Source organism: Vombatus ursinus, unplaced genomic scaffold (assembly GCF_900497805.2).
Source record: "Vombatus ursinus unplaced genomic scaffold, bare-nosed wombat genome assembly UNPS02007284.1, whole genome shotgun sequence".
Taxonomy (NCBI): Eukaryota; Metazoa; Chordata; class Mammalia; order Diprotodontia; family Vombatidae; genus Vombatus; species Vombatus ursinus.
In genome coordinates, this window is record NW_020947062.1 from 17,100,481 (window position 1) to 17,115,030 (window position 14,550).

General features: G+C 39.0%; 1 protein-coding gene across 5 annotated transcripts in view; it reads left to right on the forward strand.

Moving 5' to 3' along the window:
- The window catches only part of P4HA2 (prolyl 4-hydroxylase subunit alpha 2), a 53,140-nt gene that overhangs the window by 16,079 nt on the left and 22,511 nt on the right, over positions 1–14,550 (forward strand). For all 5 annotated transcript variants that reach the window (XM_027849171.1, XM_027849168.1, XM_027849166.1 and 2 more), the window contains 3 exons: positions 7,174–7,271; positions 7,884–7,980; positions 9,166–9,317. In XM_027849171.1, coding sequence (XP_027704972.1) covers positions 7,190–7,271; positions 7,884–7,980; positions 9,166–9,317 — 331 coding nt within the window. In that variant the 5' untranslated portion in view covers positions 7,174–7,189. The remainder of the gene's footprint in view (positions 1–7,173; positions 7,272–7,883; positions 7,981–9,165; positions 9,318–14,550) is intronic.

Here is a 14,550-nt window from a genome sequence, read left to right on the forward strand (position 1 = left end):
GGCTTGTTGAGCCATTCCCCAATTGTTGGGCATCCCCTCAGTTTCTAATTCTTTGCCACCACAAGAAGAGCTTATATAAATATTGTTGTACAAGTAAGTCCTTTTCCTTTTTTTTTGGATGTCTTTGGGATATAGACCTAGCAGTGGTATTGCTAGATCAAAGGGTATGCACAGTTTTATAGCTTTGGGCATAGTTCCAAATTGCTCTCCAGAATGGTTGGATCAGCTCACAATTCCACCAACAGTGTATCAGTGTCCCAGTTTTCCCACATCCCCTCCAACCTCCAGTGTTTTCCTTTTTTTGTCATAATAGCCACTCTGATAGGTGTGAGGTGGTACTTCAGAGTTGTTTTAATTTGCATTTTTCTGATCAATAGTGATTGAGAGCATTTTTTCATATGACTATAGATAGCTTTGATTTCTTTGTCTGAAAACTGCCTGTTCATATCCTTTGATCTTTTTTCAATTTGGGAATGACTCATATTTTTATAAATTTGACTCAGTTCTCTACATAATTGAGAAATGAGGCTTTTATTAGAGATACTTGTTGCAAAAATTTTCCCACTTTTCTGCTTTCCTTATAATTTTGATTGCATTGGTTTTGTTTATACAAAAAGTTTTAATTTTATATAATCAAAATTATCTATTTTACATATTGTAATGCTCTCTTCTTTAGTCCTAGATTCTTTCCTTATCCACAAATCAGGCAGATAAACTATTCCATGCTTTCTTAATTTGTTTTATGTGTAAATCATCTTCCCATTTTGAACATATTTTGGTATATGGTATGAGATGTTGGTCTCTACGTAGTTTCTGCCATACTGTTTTCCAGTTTTCCTAGCAGTTTTTGTCAAATAATGAATTTTTGTTCCAAAAGCTTGGATCTTTGGGTTTATCATATACCAGATTACTATGGTCAATTACTATAATGTAATTTGCACCTAATCTATTCCACTGATCCTCCACTCTATTCCTTAGCCAGTACCAGATTGTTTTGATAATTACTGCTTTATAATACAATTTGAAATCTAGTATGGCTATTTTACCTTCTGTCACATTTTTAAAAGTTGATTCCCTTGATATCCTTGAACTTTTGTTCTTCCAGATGAGTTTTGTTATTATTTTTTCTAGCTCTATAAAACAATCTGTTGATAGTTTAATTGGTGTGGCACTGAATAAGTAGATTAATTTAGGTAGAATTGTCATTTTTATTATATTGGTTTGGCTACCCATGAGTAATTAGTATTTTTCCAATTGTTTAGATCTGACTTTATTTGTGTGAAAAGTATTTTATAGTTGTATTCATATAGTTTCTGGGTTTGTCTTGGCAGGTAGACTCCCACGTATTTTGTATTATCTACAGTTGTTTCAAATAGAATTTCTCTTTCTATCTCTTGCTGCTGGACTTTGTTGGTAATATATAGAAATGCTGATGATTTATGTGGATTTATTTTGTATTCTGCAACTTTGCTAAAGCTGTTAATAATTTCAAGTAGTTTTTTAGTTGATTCTCTAAGATTTTCTGACTATACCATCAAATCATCTGCAAAGAATGATAGTTTTATTTCCTCATTGCCTATTCTAATTTCATTAATTTCTTTTTCTTCTTTCATTGCTATAGCTAATATTTCTAGTGCAATATTAGATAATAGAGGTGATTATTAGTTCAATGGTTTTTTTACTTTCAATTTTATTAATCTCTCCTTTGATTTTCCCAATTTTCAATTTGTTCTTTTTTAGTTTTGTTTTAGTTGCACACCTAATTCATTGATCTGCTTTTCCTCTATTTTATTGATGTAAGCAATTAGAGATAGAAATTTTCCTCTAAGTACTGCTTTGGCTGCATCCCATAAATTTTGGTATATTGTCTCATTGTTGTCATATTTTTTAATGAAATTATCATTTGTTTCTGTGATTTGTTCTTTGACCCACCTGTTTTTTTAGGATTAGATTATTTAATTTCCAATTAATTTTTAATCTCTGCTTATAATAATCTCCATTATTGAATGTAATTTTTATTGCATTATGATCTGAAAAGGATACACTTACTATTTCTACTTTTCTGCTTTTGGTTGTGAGGTTTTTATGTCTTAATACATGGTCAATTTTTGTGTAGGTGCCATGTACTGCTGAGAAAAAGGTATATTCCTTTCTATTCCCATTCAATTTTCTCCAGAGATCTATCATATCTAACTTTTCCAGAATTTTATTCACCTCCTTAATTTCTTCCTTGTTTATATTTTTGGTTAGATTTATCTAGTTCTGAGAGGGGAAAATTGAGGTTCTCCACTAGTATAGTTTTATCTATTTCCTCTTCTAACTCATTCAATTTCCTTTTCACAAATTTAGATGCTATACCATTTGGTACATATATGTTTGGTATTGATATGACTTTATTGTCTATGGTACCTTTCAGCAAGATATAGTTTCCTTCTTTATCTCTTTAAATTAGATCTATTTTTGCTTTGTCTGAGATCATAATTGCTACCCCTGCTTTCTTTGCTTCAATTGAAGCTTAATAGATTCTGCTTCAGGCCCTTACCTTTACTCTGTGTGTCTCTCTCTGCTTCAAATGTGTTTCTTGTCAACAACATATTGTAGGATTCTGGTTTTTGATCCATTCTGCTATCCACTTCCATTTTATGGATGAGTTTACCTCATTCACATTTATAGTTAGGATAACTAGCTGTGTATTTCCCTCCATGTTATTTTTCACTTGTTTATCCCCCCGCTTCTCTCTTCACAAATGTTTTACTTCTGATTACTGCCTCCCCCAATATACCTCACTTTTATCAGTCCTCCTCCCCCTTCTATTATCCCTGTCTCTTTTTACTTCCTTACAAGGTAAGATAGATTTCTATATTCAACTGAGTGTGTAGGTCATTGCCTCTTTCAGCCAATTTTGATGAGAGTAAGGTTTAAGCTTTGTCTGCCACCCCCTCCCCCCATGCTCCCTCCACTATAATAGTTCTTTCATGCCTTTTTTATGTGAGATAATTTACTCCATTCAATCTCCTCCACTCCATCTTCTTCCAGTACAATTTTCTTTCTCACTCCTTTATTTTGTTTTTTGGGGGTATTATCCCATCAAAAATCACTTTATATCCACACCCTCTGCCTACATATACTCTTTCTAATTGCTCTTATAGTAATAAAGTTAAGAATTACAAATATCAATTTGTCCTATATAAAAATAAACTGTTTAACCTCATTGAATTTATTTCTTCTCTTTCTTGTTTTTTTTTTTTTAACCTTTTTATGTTTCCCTTGAGTCTTGTTTGGAGGCCAATTTTTATTCAACTCTTGTCTTTTAATTAGAAATGCTTGAAAGTCTTTTATTTTGTTAAATGTCAATATCTTTTCCCCTGAAAGATTATATTCAGTTTTGCTGGGTAGATGATTCTTGGTTGTAATTCTAACTCCTTTACTTTCCAAGGCAAATCATATTCTAAGCCCTCTGGTTCTTTAATGTGGAAGCTGCCAAATCCTGTGTAATCTTGACTATAGCTCCACAATATGTGAATCATTTCTTTTCGGCTGCTTGCAATACTTTCTCCTTGATCTGTGAGCTATGATGTTCCCGGTAGTTTTTATTTTGGGATCTCTTTCAGGTGATGATCGGTGGATTCTTTCAATTCTATTTTGTCCTCTGGTTTTAATATATCAGGGCAGTTTTCTTTGATAATTTCTTGAAAGATGTTTTCCAGGCCTTTTTTTTTTCATCATGGCTTTTAGGTAGTCCAATAGTTCTTATATTAGCTCTTCTGGATCTATTTTCTAGGTCAGTTGTTTTTCCAATAAGAAATTCCACATTTTCTTCTACTTTTTTTTACCTTTTTAGATTTTGTTTTATCATATCCTGATGTCTCATAGAGTCATTAGTTTCCACTTGTTCAATTCTAGTTTTTAAGGAATTATTTTCTTCAGTGAACTTTTGTTCTTCCTTTTCCATTTGCCAATTCTATTTTTTAGAGAGTTATTTTCCTCAGTAAAATTTTATGTATCTTTTCTCATGATTCTCTTGCATACTGTCATTTCTTTTCCCAATCTTTGTCCTACTTTTCTAATGTGCTTTTTAAAATTCTTTTTAAGTTCTCCCAGGAATTCTTTTTAGGCTTGAGACCACATTACATCTTTTCTTTGAGGCTTTACATGTGGCCATTTTGACAACTATTGCCCTGTTCTAAGTTTATGCCTTTATCCTCCCTATCACCATAGTAACTTTCTATGATCAAGTTTTTTTTTTTTTTTTTGTTCATTTTTTCTGCCTTTTTTGAGATTTGGTGTTTTTATGTGAGAGTTGGGCTTTGCTTCTACATCATCCCAGGGTTTTTGTTCTGGGTCTCTGGGTCGTACTGCTGGCTTTTACTGGGCTTCAAGTCTTAGCTGTTTGCTTTCACTAGAGGGGTAGACTTCCTTTCTGGCTTGTATTGGGGAGTGAGGCCTCCCTATTGGTCTTCCCTGAATATGGGTTTAGCTGCTGGCCTGCTCCAAGGGTGGAGCTTTGCTGCTGGTTTGCTATGGTAACAGAGTCTTACTGCTGGCTGGCCCTGAAGGAGGGATTTTGTTGCTGGTCTGCCCCAGGTGGGGGGGGGGGGCTGCTGCTTGGTTGCTATGGAAACAGAGTCTCTCTTCTGGTAAGTCTCAGGGTCAGGGTCTTGCTGTTGGCCAGCCCCAGGGCAGGGCTTCAGTATTCTTTAGCAATGGGGGTCAAGGCCTTTCTGGGAGCTTGTACTGCGGGGGTGGGGGGGAGTTGCTGGGGTAGGGCCTTGCTGTGCTGCGCAGACTGGGCAATTGTCCAGGGGGCTGGTGGCTTGCAGGTGGGAGGGATGGATTGCTCAGGCTTGGAGACCTGCTGCAGGCCCCCTGCTGTGAGGCTGGCTGCTGCTGCTGCCCTTGGACCTAGCTTCCCTCCCACTCCAGTGAGACAGACCTTTCCTGCTGGGCTGGTAAGCTGCTTCCCTACTCCTAGAACAATTCTGAGGTGGTTTCCTAGTTGTTTGGAGGGGAATTTGGGAGGGCTCTAGAGGGTTCCTTTCTTACTCCGCCATCTTGGCACCCAATCTTCTAACTTTTAAATCACTTCATAACTTGACCCTTTCCTACTTTTCCAGTCTTTGCCCTTAATCTCTTCCATGTCCTCTGAAATCTAGTGACATCGGCCTTCTTGCTATTCCTCACACACAGTTTTCTGACTCCCAACTGGACATTTTCACTGGCTGTCCCCATGACTGGAATTCTTTCTCTCCTCATTTCCATCTCTTGGATTTTCTGGCTTCCTTCAAGTCCCAGCTAAAATCTGACCTTGTAAAAGGAGTCTTTCCTGATCTCCCTTAGTGCTAGTGTCTTCCCTCTGTGATTATCTCCTATTTACCATAGATGTAGATTGATTTATCTATCTTGTTTTATTTTATCATAAATCAGATTTAGATCTTGAAGGGACCTTAGCCTAGTCTGACCCTGTAATTTTATTGATAAGAAAAACTGAGGCTCAAATGAGTTAATATATGTAAAGTACTCTGTAAACCTTAAAGCCCTATTTAAATACTAATTATTATCAGTATCATCATCATTATTATTATTAAACAAATTGCTCAAGGCAACACACATAATAAAAAGAGCTGGGATTTGGAAGATCCATTTTTCTGACTTTTCCTTGGACATTCCTTGTTTGGAGAGGATCTTAGCTAAATGAGACTGAGCAAGAATTAATGCTCATAGAACTTCCAAGTTTTGTCTATGTTTAAAGGGGAAGTTTTGGCTGGGATTATTTGGCTCTCACGAAGTTTAAAATTATTAACTAAGCTATTTGGAGTTATTGTTTAAGTCAAGCACTGGTAAAAGTATTTTGTGTGTGTATGTGAAAAGAAACTTGGTAATTATGCAAAAAAAAAACCAGATCTCATAATTCTTATATAGACACCTTTCGACTAGAGAATTTAGGTAACTAGGAATTTTATGGAAATTAGGAAATTGTAAGCAGTTTTTAAGAGAGGGAGATACTTTTATGAAGGAAATGTTTTGATGAAATCTTTCCTTGGCAGATTGTTTGGATCTTCCTAGGTGTTAAAGAGAGAGAAAAATGTCTCCATTCATTGAAAGATTTGGGGAGTTAGACTGAAACCATGGTTTGATTGGCTGGAGAATCTTCAATTTTTCTTTGGGCGATTCAGCCGAACCAATCAACAAGCATTTATTTTATGCTAAGTGTTTGGGATATAAATTTAAAAAATGAGAGAGCCCCTGTCCTCAAGTAGCTTATTAGGACCTCTTAAGTTTTACCTAGAGTCTCCTGGCTTCTTATTCTTCCTCTTGCTCAGACTATCTACTGCTGCCCAGATGTGTTTTTCTTGGTAAGGCCAAGATGTGCTTCTGCCACTCCCAGGTCTCATCTGAATATGTTCCCTCTGCTGCTTGAGGCAGAGACCCAAAGATGAGTAAAAGAGCTCCTCTCCTCTAAGGAGGACTTTGACACCACTGAGGGGGCTGGTGAGAAGTTCATCTGCATGTAACTGCTGTGGTGGTGGTTTGTCCTTTGTTCTTGGAGAGGACCATGACATCAGGGCAGTGATGCCGTGACTTGCAATTGAATTGGATTTAAGTGAGGAAGGGCTATGCAGAATCACCAGCCTCACTTTCTCCTCAGGAGCCATCTGGGTCCAGTGGACAGATATTGATCAGGATGACTGAAGATGGCCCAGGATGCAGTGGGAGACCTTGGCCTTTTTAAGCTAAAGTTTTAAGCTTTTTAAGCTTGAGTTTTCGCTTTGACTGAGGCAACATCCATTCAGTGATTAGGCCTGTTTACAGTTGTGTAAACTGCTGACTGAGCCCTGAAGATGACAGGAAAGTAGTTCCAGGCACTCCTTCATAAAGGACTGTTCTATTTGTTATTTGCTTATAGAGTGTTCCAGTGACTTCCTGACTTGAAGGCCAGGCTTCCTGACTTGATGAATTTCTGCTGAATTTTTATCTAATGAATGACCAAATCACTGCTTCTTTCTGGGTCTTGGTCTCTCCACATGTAAAAATAAGGCATGATGCTAAATGATTCTCATTAATAATTTGAGTTTTCCATTTGAATGTGACTACGTGTGCATCTCTGCATACTTGTCTCACCATATTGCTCTGGTGGCCTAATGCTAATGCCAGTCTTGTTTAACTGTCTTACAGACTGACATCTGTGACCATGAAGCCTTCGGTCTCCTCCTTGCTGCTGGCCTGGATCAGTATCCTGCACTGCACATGGGCTGAATTCTTCACCTCAATTGGTATACTCTAGTCTGAGCAATCCCAAATGTTAACTTCAGGCTCTACCCTCTCCTTTTAGGCCTGACCAGAATCCTGGTTCTTTTTTGGATTGGGATGGGAAGACTGACAAGTTTCTATCACATTTACTCTTGGATAGGACCATCAGAGGGTGAGGTTTTGAAGACTGGATGACATCCCATGAATTACTAATGGGTCTAGGGATGGACTGAGCTTGCAGCAGAGGCCTGAGTCAGAAGATCTCTTTAGATACCTACAACAGTAGTATCAAAATCAAATAGAAACAGGCAGCTGAGTCATATGTAAGAATTCCTATGGGCTACATAATGACTTAGAAAGCCACAAATTACCATTATCTATGTTTTGTTGTATTTTTATTTTATTAAATATTTTTCAATTATATTTTAATCTAGTTCAGGTCCCACTTGAGAGTGTTATGGGCCTACAATGTCCAGTGGGCACTGTATTTGACACCTCTCTTCTACAACTCTGGCATCCCTGCTCAAACTGGCTCTCTGCTGGTCCATCCAGACATACCTTTAGTTACTTAGGTGCTTAGGGTCAGGGTTAGTGCTGGCTCTGAAGTTATTTATTTTTTTATTCTCACTCCTCAGGACAGATGACAGACTTGATTTATGCAGAGAAAGACCTAGTTCAGTCTTTGAAAGAATATATCAGAGCGGAAGAAGCCAGACTCTTCAAGATTAAAAGGTACATTTTTTTCATCAAACATTCATTAAACACTTACTGTCTGCTCGCTGGGTTCTTGGAAACATAGGAAGATGAATGAGACTCAGCTCCTGTATTAGGGGGCTTACGCTTTGGTGAAATTATCTTCCTCTTGGCAACTTCTTATCTTTTGCTCTTTGGGGCAAGTTTTCTCCTGAGTGGGTAAACAAGTCCCTTTGAATCTGGTGGAAATGAATAGAATTGGGAAGTCAGTAATACATAAACACACACACACATATATTACTGTCTTCCCAATCCTGTTTGCGTGTGTGTGTGTGTGTGTGTGTGTGTGTGTGTGTGTGTGTATTTGTAGTCTTTGGGTATTCTGGGTCTGCTGATCTGTCATTTTCTTTGTATTCCCCCCAGCCTCCCTCTCCTTTTTAAACTTTTTGTGGCACAATCACATGCATATGCCTCAGTTTATTTTCAGTCATTCCTGGAAGGCTTTCTAGGCCCTCCAAGGTCTGCTTCCCACCCTGTGCCCGATTCTTTTCCCCTTTCTCCTATGCTATGCCCCTAGCTTGGAAGGCATTTCCTCCTCCTTTTCAATTGTTCAAATCTTACTTTTTCTTGAAGAATCAACTTCAAGCTTCATCTTATTCATGAAACCTTTCCCAGTTTCTGTAGTATACAGGGCTCTTAAGCTTGTTATACCTAGGATGCCAAAAAAACAAAAACAAAAACAAAAACAAAAACCCAACCCCAAAATGGATCATGGAGAGTCCGACATGACTGAAAAATGAGTGAACAATAACATACCTAAGATGACATTTAACAGACACATGCTCTTACACAGAATCTATGTCTCTATGTGTTCTTTGGGTCAAAGTTTCTCCTTCCACATGATAACCTTTCAGATGTCTGAAGATGGCTACTGTGTCTTCTGTGGGTTATCTATTTTATGAATTAAACATCTCCAGTTGCTTCAAATGTTAATCCTCCTTCCATCTTTGGTCACTTTCTCTGGACATTTTCCATCATCGATGTTTCTCTTAAAAACATGATACCTAGACATGGACACAATATTCCAGGTTGATGGTCTGACTTTTCAGTGCCTTAGTGGGTAATCAGTCCATCTAATCTGGTGAAAATGAACAGGATTAGAAAGGCAATCTGTTTGAATTTAAGTGGAAAGTTTATCTTTCCTATGTCTCCCTCTCCCTCTAGCTGGGCTGAAAAAATGGATATTTTGACAAGCAAATCAACCTCTGATCCTGAGGGCTACCTGTCTCACCCAGTAAATGCTTACAAGCTGGTGAAGCGTCTAAACACAGATTGGCCAGCTCTGGAGAACATGGTCTTACAGGATTCAACAACTGGTGAGCAGAGAAAGTTGTGTGTGTGTATGTGTGTGTGTGTGTGTGTGTGTGTGTGTGTGTATGTGTATGTATGTGACCGAGATACAGATAAATTGTATTGTATGTCTACTGTGATGCCAATACATACATGTATTTGTTTATTCAACAAACATTTGTTACACACCTACTCTGGAGTCCTGGACCCAGCAGTGAAGGGAATATAGAAGAAAGTAAGATGTTGTCTCTGACCTCAGGAAGTTCATAGTCTAATAGGGTTTGGAACGTTGACTAGGACCTTGTTGGTCAGAGGATCCCCAAGATTAGGTAAAGTGAAAGGCCATTCAAGACCACGGCAAAGAGATGTGGTGGAACAGGGGAACCACAGCTCACTTGTCTCCCTTATCAATATTTAAACATAGTATGTAACGTAGAATTTTAACTCCTCGTATGTCTCTAGTGATTTTGTTTTTAGAGTGCTTTCTGTGCTCTCGTGGTATTCTCACAATACTCTGTGAAGAATGTAAGAGGGCAGTTGCTATCTGCCTTTAACAAAGAAACTAAATGACTTATTTCAGTCTAGAAGCACAGAATGTGGAACTTTGCTCTCCCACTTCTAGCCATGCGCTCTTCTCACTAGATTCTGCTATTTTTTTTTTTTGGGTTTACAGGGCATATACAATTTTAAAATTTGGCCAATTTTATGTTTTTTTAAAATTCTTGATGCATGTTTTTTTGTATCACAAATATTTCTTCAAATGCCCCCTAGAATCAAACTATATCTTGTAACAAAAACAGTTAAGCAAAAACAACCAAGTACAGCGTGTCTGACAATGTGTGTAGCATTCTGCTTTTTCCATCTCTCTGTTGCCAATTTTCAAATTTGCCTATTTTGCTTAACCTCTCTGCTGACCTTCAGTCTTGCATCTCCAATTGGTTTTCAGATACCTTGATACCTTCAGATACCAGTAGCCACCTTAAACTCAACATGTCCAAAATTGAAATGAATACCTTTCCCCTTAAACCCCCCCCACCTTGTGTCTCTTTTTACTATAGAGGGCAACACCATCCTTCTAGTTCCCTAGGCTCCTAACCTAGGTATCATCCTCAACTTCTCACTGTCTCTCACCCTCCATATTGAATCTGTTGCCAAGACCAGTCAACTTCACCTTTGCGATATTTCTCCTATACACCACCTGCTCTTCATGGACACTACCACCACCCTAGTGCAGGTCCTTATCACCTCACACCTGGAGTATTGCAATGGCCTTCTGGTGGGTCTGCCTGTCCTCAGGTCTCTTCCCACTCCAATCTGTCCTCCATTCAGCTGCCAAAGTGACCAAGTGGTCAATCCTTATTTAGTAAACTACAGTGGCTTTCTCATCATCTTCAGATCACATATAAAATCCTTTGTTTGGCATTCAAAACCCTTTATAACCTACCTCCTTTCTACCTAGCCAGTCTTATTACTCTTTACTCTCCTCTATGTACTCTTTGATTCAGTGACACTGGCCTCCTGACTATTCGACAAACAAAACACTCTATCTCTCAGCTTCAGGCATTTTCTCTGCCTGTCCCCATGCCTGGAATGCTCTTCCTCCTCAGCTCTGCCTACTGATCTCCCTCAGCTTCCTTTAAGTCTTGATTAAAATCTCATCTTTTAGAGGAAGCCTTTCCCAGTGCCTCTTAATTCTAATGCCTTCCTTTTGTTAATTATTTTCTATTTATCCTGTATATATTTTGTTTTGTACATATTCGTTGGCTTGTTGTTTCCATTGTTAGAATGTGAGCTTCTTGAGGATAGGGATTGTCTTTTGCCTTTTTTTGTAACCTGGCACTTAGCAATATTTCTGGCACATAGAAGTTGCTTAATAAATGTTTATTGACTGGCTATAGTCCTTATAGTGAGGTAAGTTTCATTACTAGTTCTGTAGTATCATCATTGGTTTTTCAATTACTCAGAATTCATCTTCCTTTTAGTGTTCTTTTAATTTGTGTTTGCAGTCATTGTGTTCATGGTTCTTCTGTTTTTGCTTATTTCATGCTTTGTCAGTTCATACAAAACTTCCCATGTTTCTCTGAATTCCTTGTATTTGTCATTTCTTACTCACTAATAATATTCAATTACATTTATGTGTCACAGTTAAGCCATAACTTGTCTGATGGGGACCCACATTGCTTCTAATTCTTTGCTACCACAAAAAGTACCTCTATGATTTCATATATTTTGTTTTTCATTTGTTTCGGTCATGTCTGACTCTTCGTGACCCTATTTGAAGTTTTCTTGGCAAACATACTGGAGTGGTTTGCCATTTCCTTCTCTAGGTCATTTTACAGATGAGGTAACTGAGGCAAATGGGGTTAATTGACTTGCCCAGGGTCACATAGCTAGTAAGTGTCTGGGGCCAGATTTGAACTCAGGAAGATGAGTCTTCCTGACTCCAGGCCTGGCAATCTATCTACTATGCCGCCTAGCTGCCCCATGATTTTATAGATACACGAACATGTACATACATACACACACTTTTTTTTTTTTTCAAAATCGGAATCTGTAAATTCACTGGGGCTTTTTGCTGAGGAAACAACTTTTAACACTGCAGATCAGCAGCTATTCCTCAATCTCTGGTCTTAAGGAGCTGCCTGCAGCACTAAGAGATTAAATGACTTACAGGGTGATACAGCCAGTAAGCTTCAGAGGCAGGATTTGAACCCAGATCTTTCTGACCGCTATACCATGCTGTCTGCTGCTGAAGTGATTAAGAATAGAGGAAACTGATCAGTGGCTCCAGAGTGTTTTTTATGCCATTTTCGATGGTTTGGGTTAGAACAGCAAGCTTGTTCACCCCTGCTTTCCTGACCAGTCACTTGAGGACCCTGGGGTGAGGGCCGGCATTCTGAGGCAAAGAAGACAGCTATAGTATAAAGCAAAAAGCCCTGGACAGAGAGGCAGGAGGTCTGAATTCTAGTCCTTGGTTTCTTCATCTTTAAAACGAAGGGCTTGGTTCAGATGATTGCTGAGGCCCTTCCTGGTTCCAATAGTATGTATTAATTTTTCCCTCTTCTCCAGCCAGTAGCACAGAGTAAGAAGATTTCCTGAGAAATTCCATGGCTAGAGCCAGTTCAAACTGAGAGGTGGGGGGAAGGGGAGGGGTACATGTTCCTAGCCACTGTCTGTGGGACTGGTGAGCTCATTCCTGTTTGGGGACTGTGCCACTGGTGAGGTCACAGACAGCCCAGAGCTTTGGCTAGCCTTTTTTCTAGGCCTTTCTAAAACTTCACATGCTGCCCTTCCTGAGGTTTCTGACCATGAGCTAGTTATGAAGAGGACAAGAGACAAAACTGAATCCCAAACACCTCTGGGAGGGAGCTTGTTCTTATCTGCTCTTTTGCCTGGGTTGATTCTTAGTGAGGGTTGGTGGTGAACTTTCAACCCCACATATGTTTCTAAATTGAATGTATGTGTGTCTGTGTGTGTGTGTGTGAGAGAAAGAGAGAGAGAGAGAGAGAGAGAGAGAGAGAACCTTTACTGTCTTAAGATAAAACCATGAACAGCAGCAGAGAATGTCTGAGATAAGAAGGGACCTTCAGTGTCATCCAATTCAGCTTTTCATTTGATAGCAGAAAAAACTGAGGACTGGTTTATATAAAAATAATACCACTAACTCACAGTTACATTTAATTTTTTAAAAAAAAAAGCTTTTTAAAACAAAGAACAAAAAAGAAAAAACAAAGCACAACTAAGTCTATGTGTGTTATATTGCATCCCTATATCCCCTGCCTCTGCAAAGATGGTAGAGAGATCCATTTTCTCATCTCTTCCCTGGAGCCGAGTTTGGTCATTATAATTAACAATGTTTAGTTCATTTGTTTGTTTTTTTCTTTACATTTTTACTTTTTTAAACCAGTGTGATATGGAAAAGAGTGCTGGAATGGGAGTCATGAAAAGTGGGGTCAAGTCCTAACTGCCTCAAACTATAAAATAAAGGGGGTTAGTCTAGAGAATAATAAGTATGATAATAATAATTAAAGGTAACATTTATATAGTGCTTTATTTGCAATGCGCTTGACATTGATGATCCCAAAGATTCCTTTCCCCACTGGCATTTTGTGTTTCTAGGAAAGTATGCTTTCAGAGAACTCTCCTCCTTTGGGCTGCCAGAACCACCACTGCTCAGAAGGCAACAGAGGGAAATTAGATCTCTCTTTGCCTCTGAAAGCCCTACACAGTGTGGTCCTGACTCTCTTTTCTACACAATATGGCATCCCCTTGGAGCATCCTCATTGCCACAGGTGTTCACTCAGGATTTAGTGCACTAGGATAGCATGGAGAAGATAGGGGCTCTTTCTGAAGCCCACAGTGTTCTTTCCCAGTTGCTTTGGCTTGTCAAATAGCCCAGGGACCTCCCTCAGGCAGGTTGAGCCCAGTTGCCTCTGGGAAGGTTGAGGCCTGAAGAGACTGTGCATATTTTTGGCTGCCACATTAGGGGACCTTTCTCTGTCCATCCTCAGTCTCCCAGTCCATTAACCTTACTTCTAACCCCTTTTCTGGTTTCTCTTACCTTCTTATTCCATCTTGGTTGAATAGTTGACCCCATGATCAACTTCAAGCTGCTTCACTCTAATATTCTTTGTCCCCTTAACCCTCTTGCTCTGCCAGTCTCAAACTTTAAGCACCGAACACCATGTGCTCTCTCTTGAACCACCAACCTCAAAACTACACTGATTTTGTCCAGGAAACAAATTCAGCTGACACTGATTAAAAACTTACTCTATGCAGAGCATTGTCCCGCAGCATAACTACACCTGTGCCCTAGTTGCCAATTTACCGGCCTCTCTCATTGTATTCATTACAGAACCTAGGAGAGGTTTTTTCCTCTTTCTTCATTATCTCAGCTAACTCCATTTTCCCATTCTTAATGACTTTGCATCCCACTGTACTGAAAAAAATCAAGACCATACAATGAGAATGTTTTTCTCAACTCAAAATCTGTCTTCAGTCAATCAACAAGCATTTGTTTTCCTCACACCTAGACAAGGAGTGGGGAACCTGTGGCCTTGAGACCACATGTGGCCCTCTAGATCCTCAGGTGTGGCCCTTTGACTGAATGTCAGATTCCCCACCCCGATCCCATGTCTAGCACATGGTTACCCTTATAAAGAAAGAAATGAAACAGTCCCTGCCCTCAGAGGGAGCTAATGTTCTATTGGGGGAGTGTGTGTGTGTGTGTGTGTGTGTGTGTGTGTGTGTGTGTGTGTG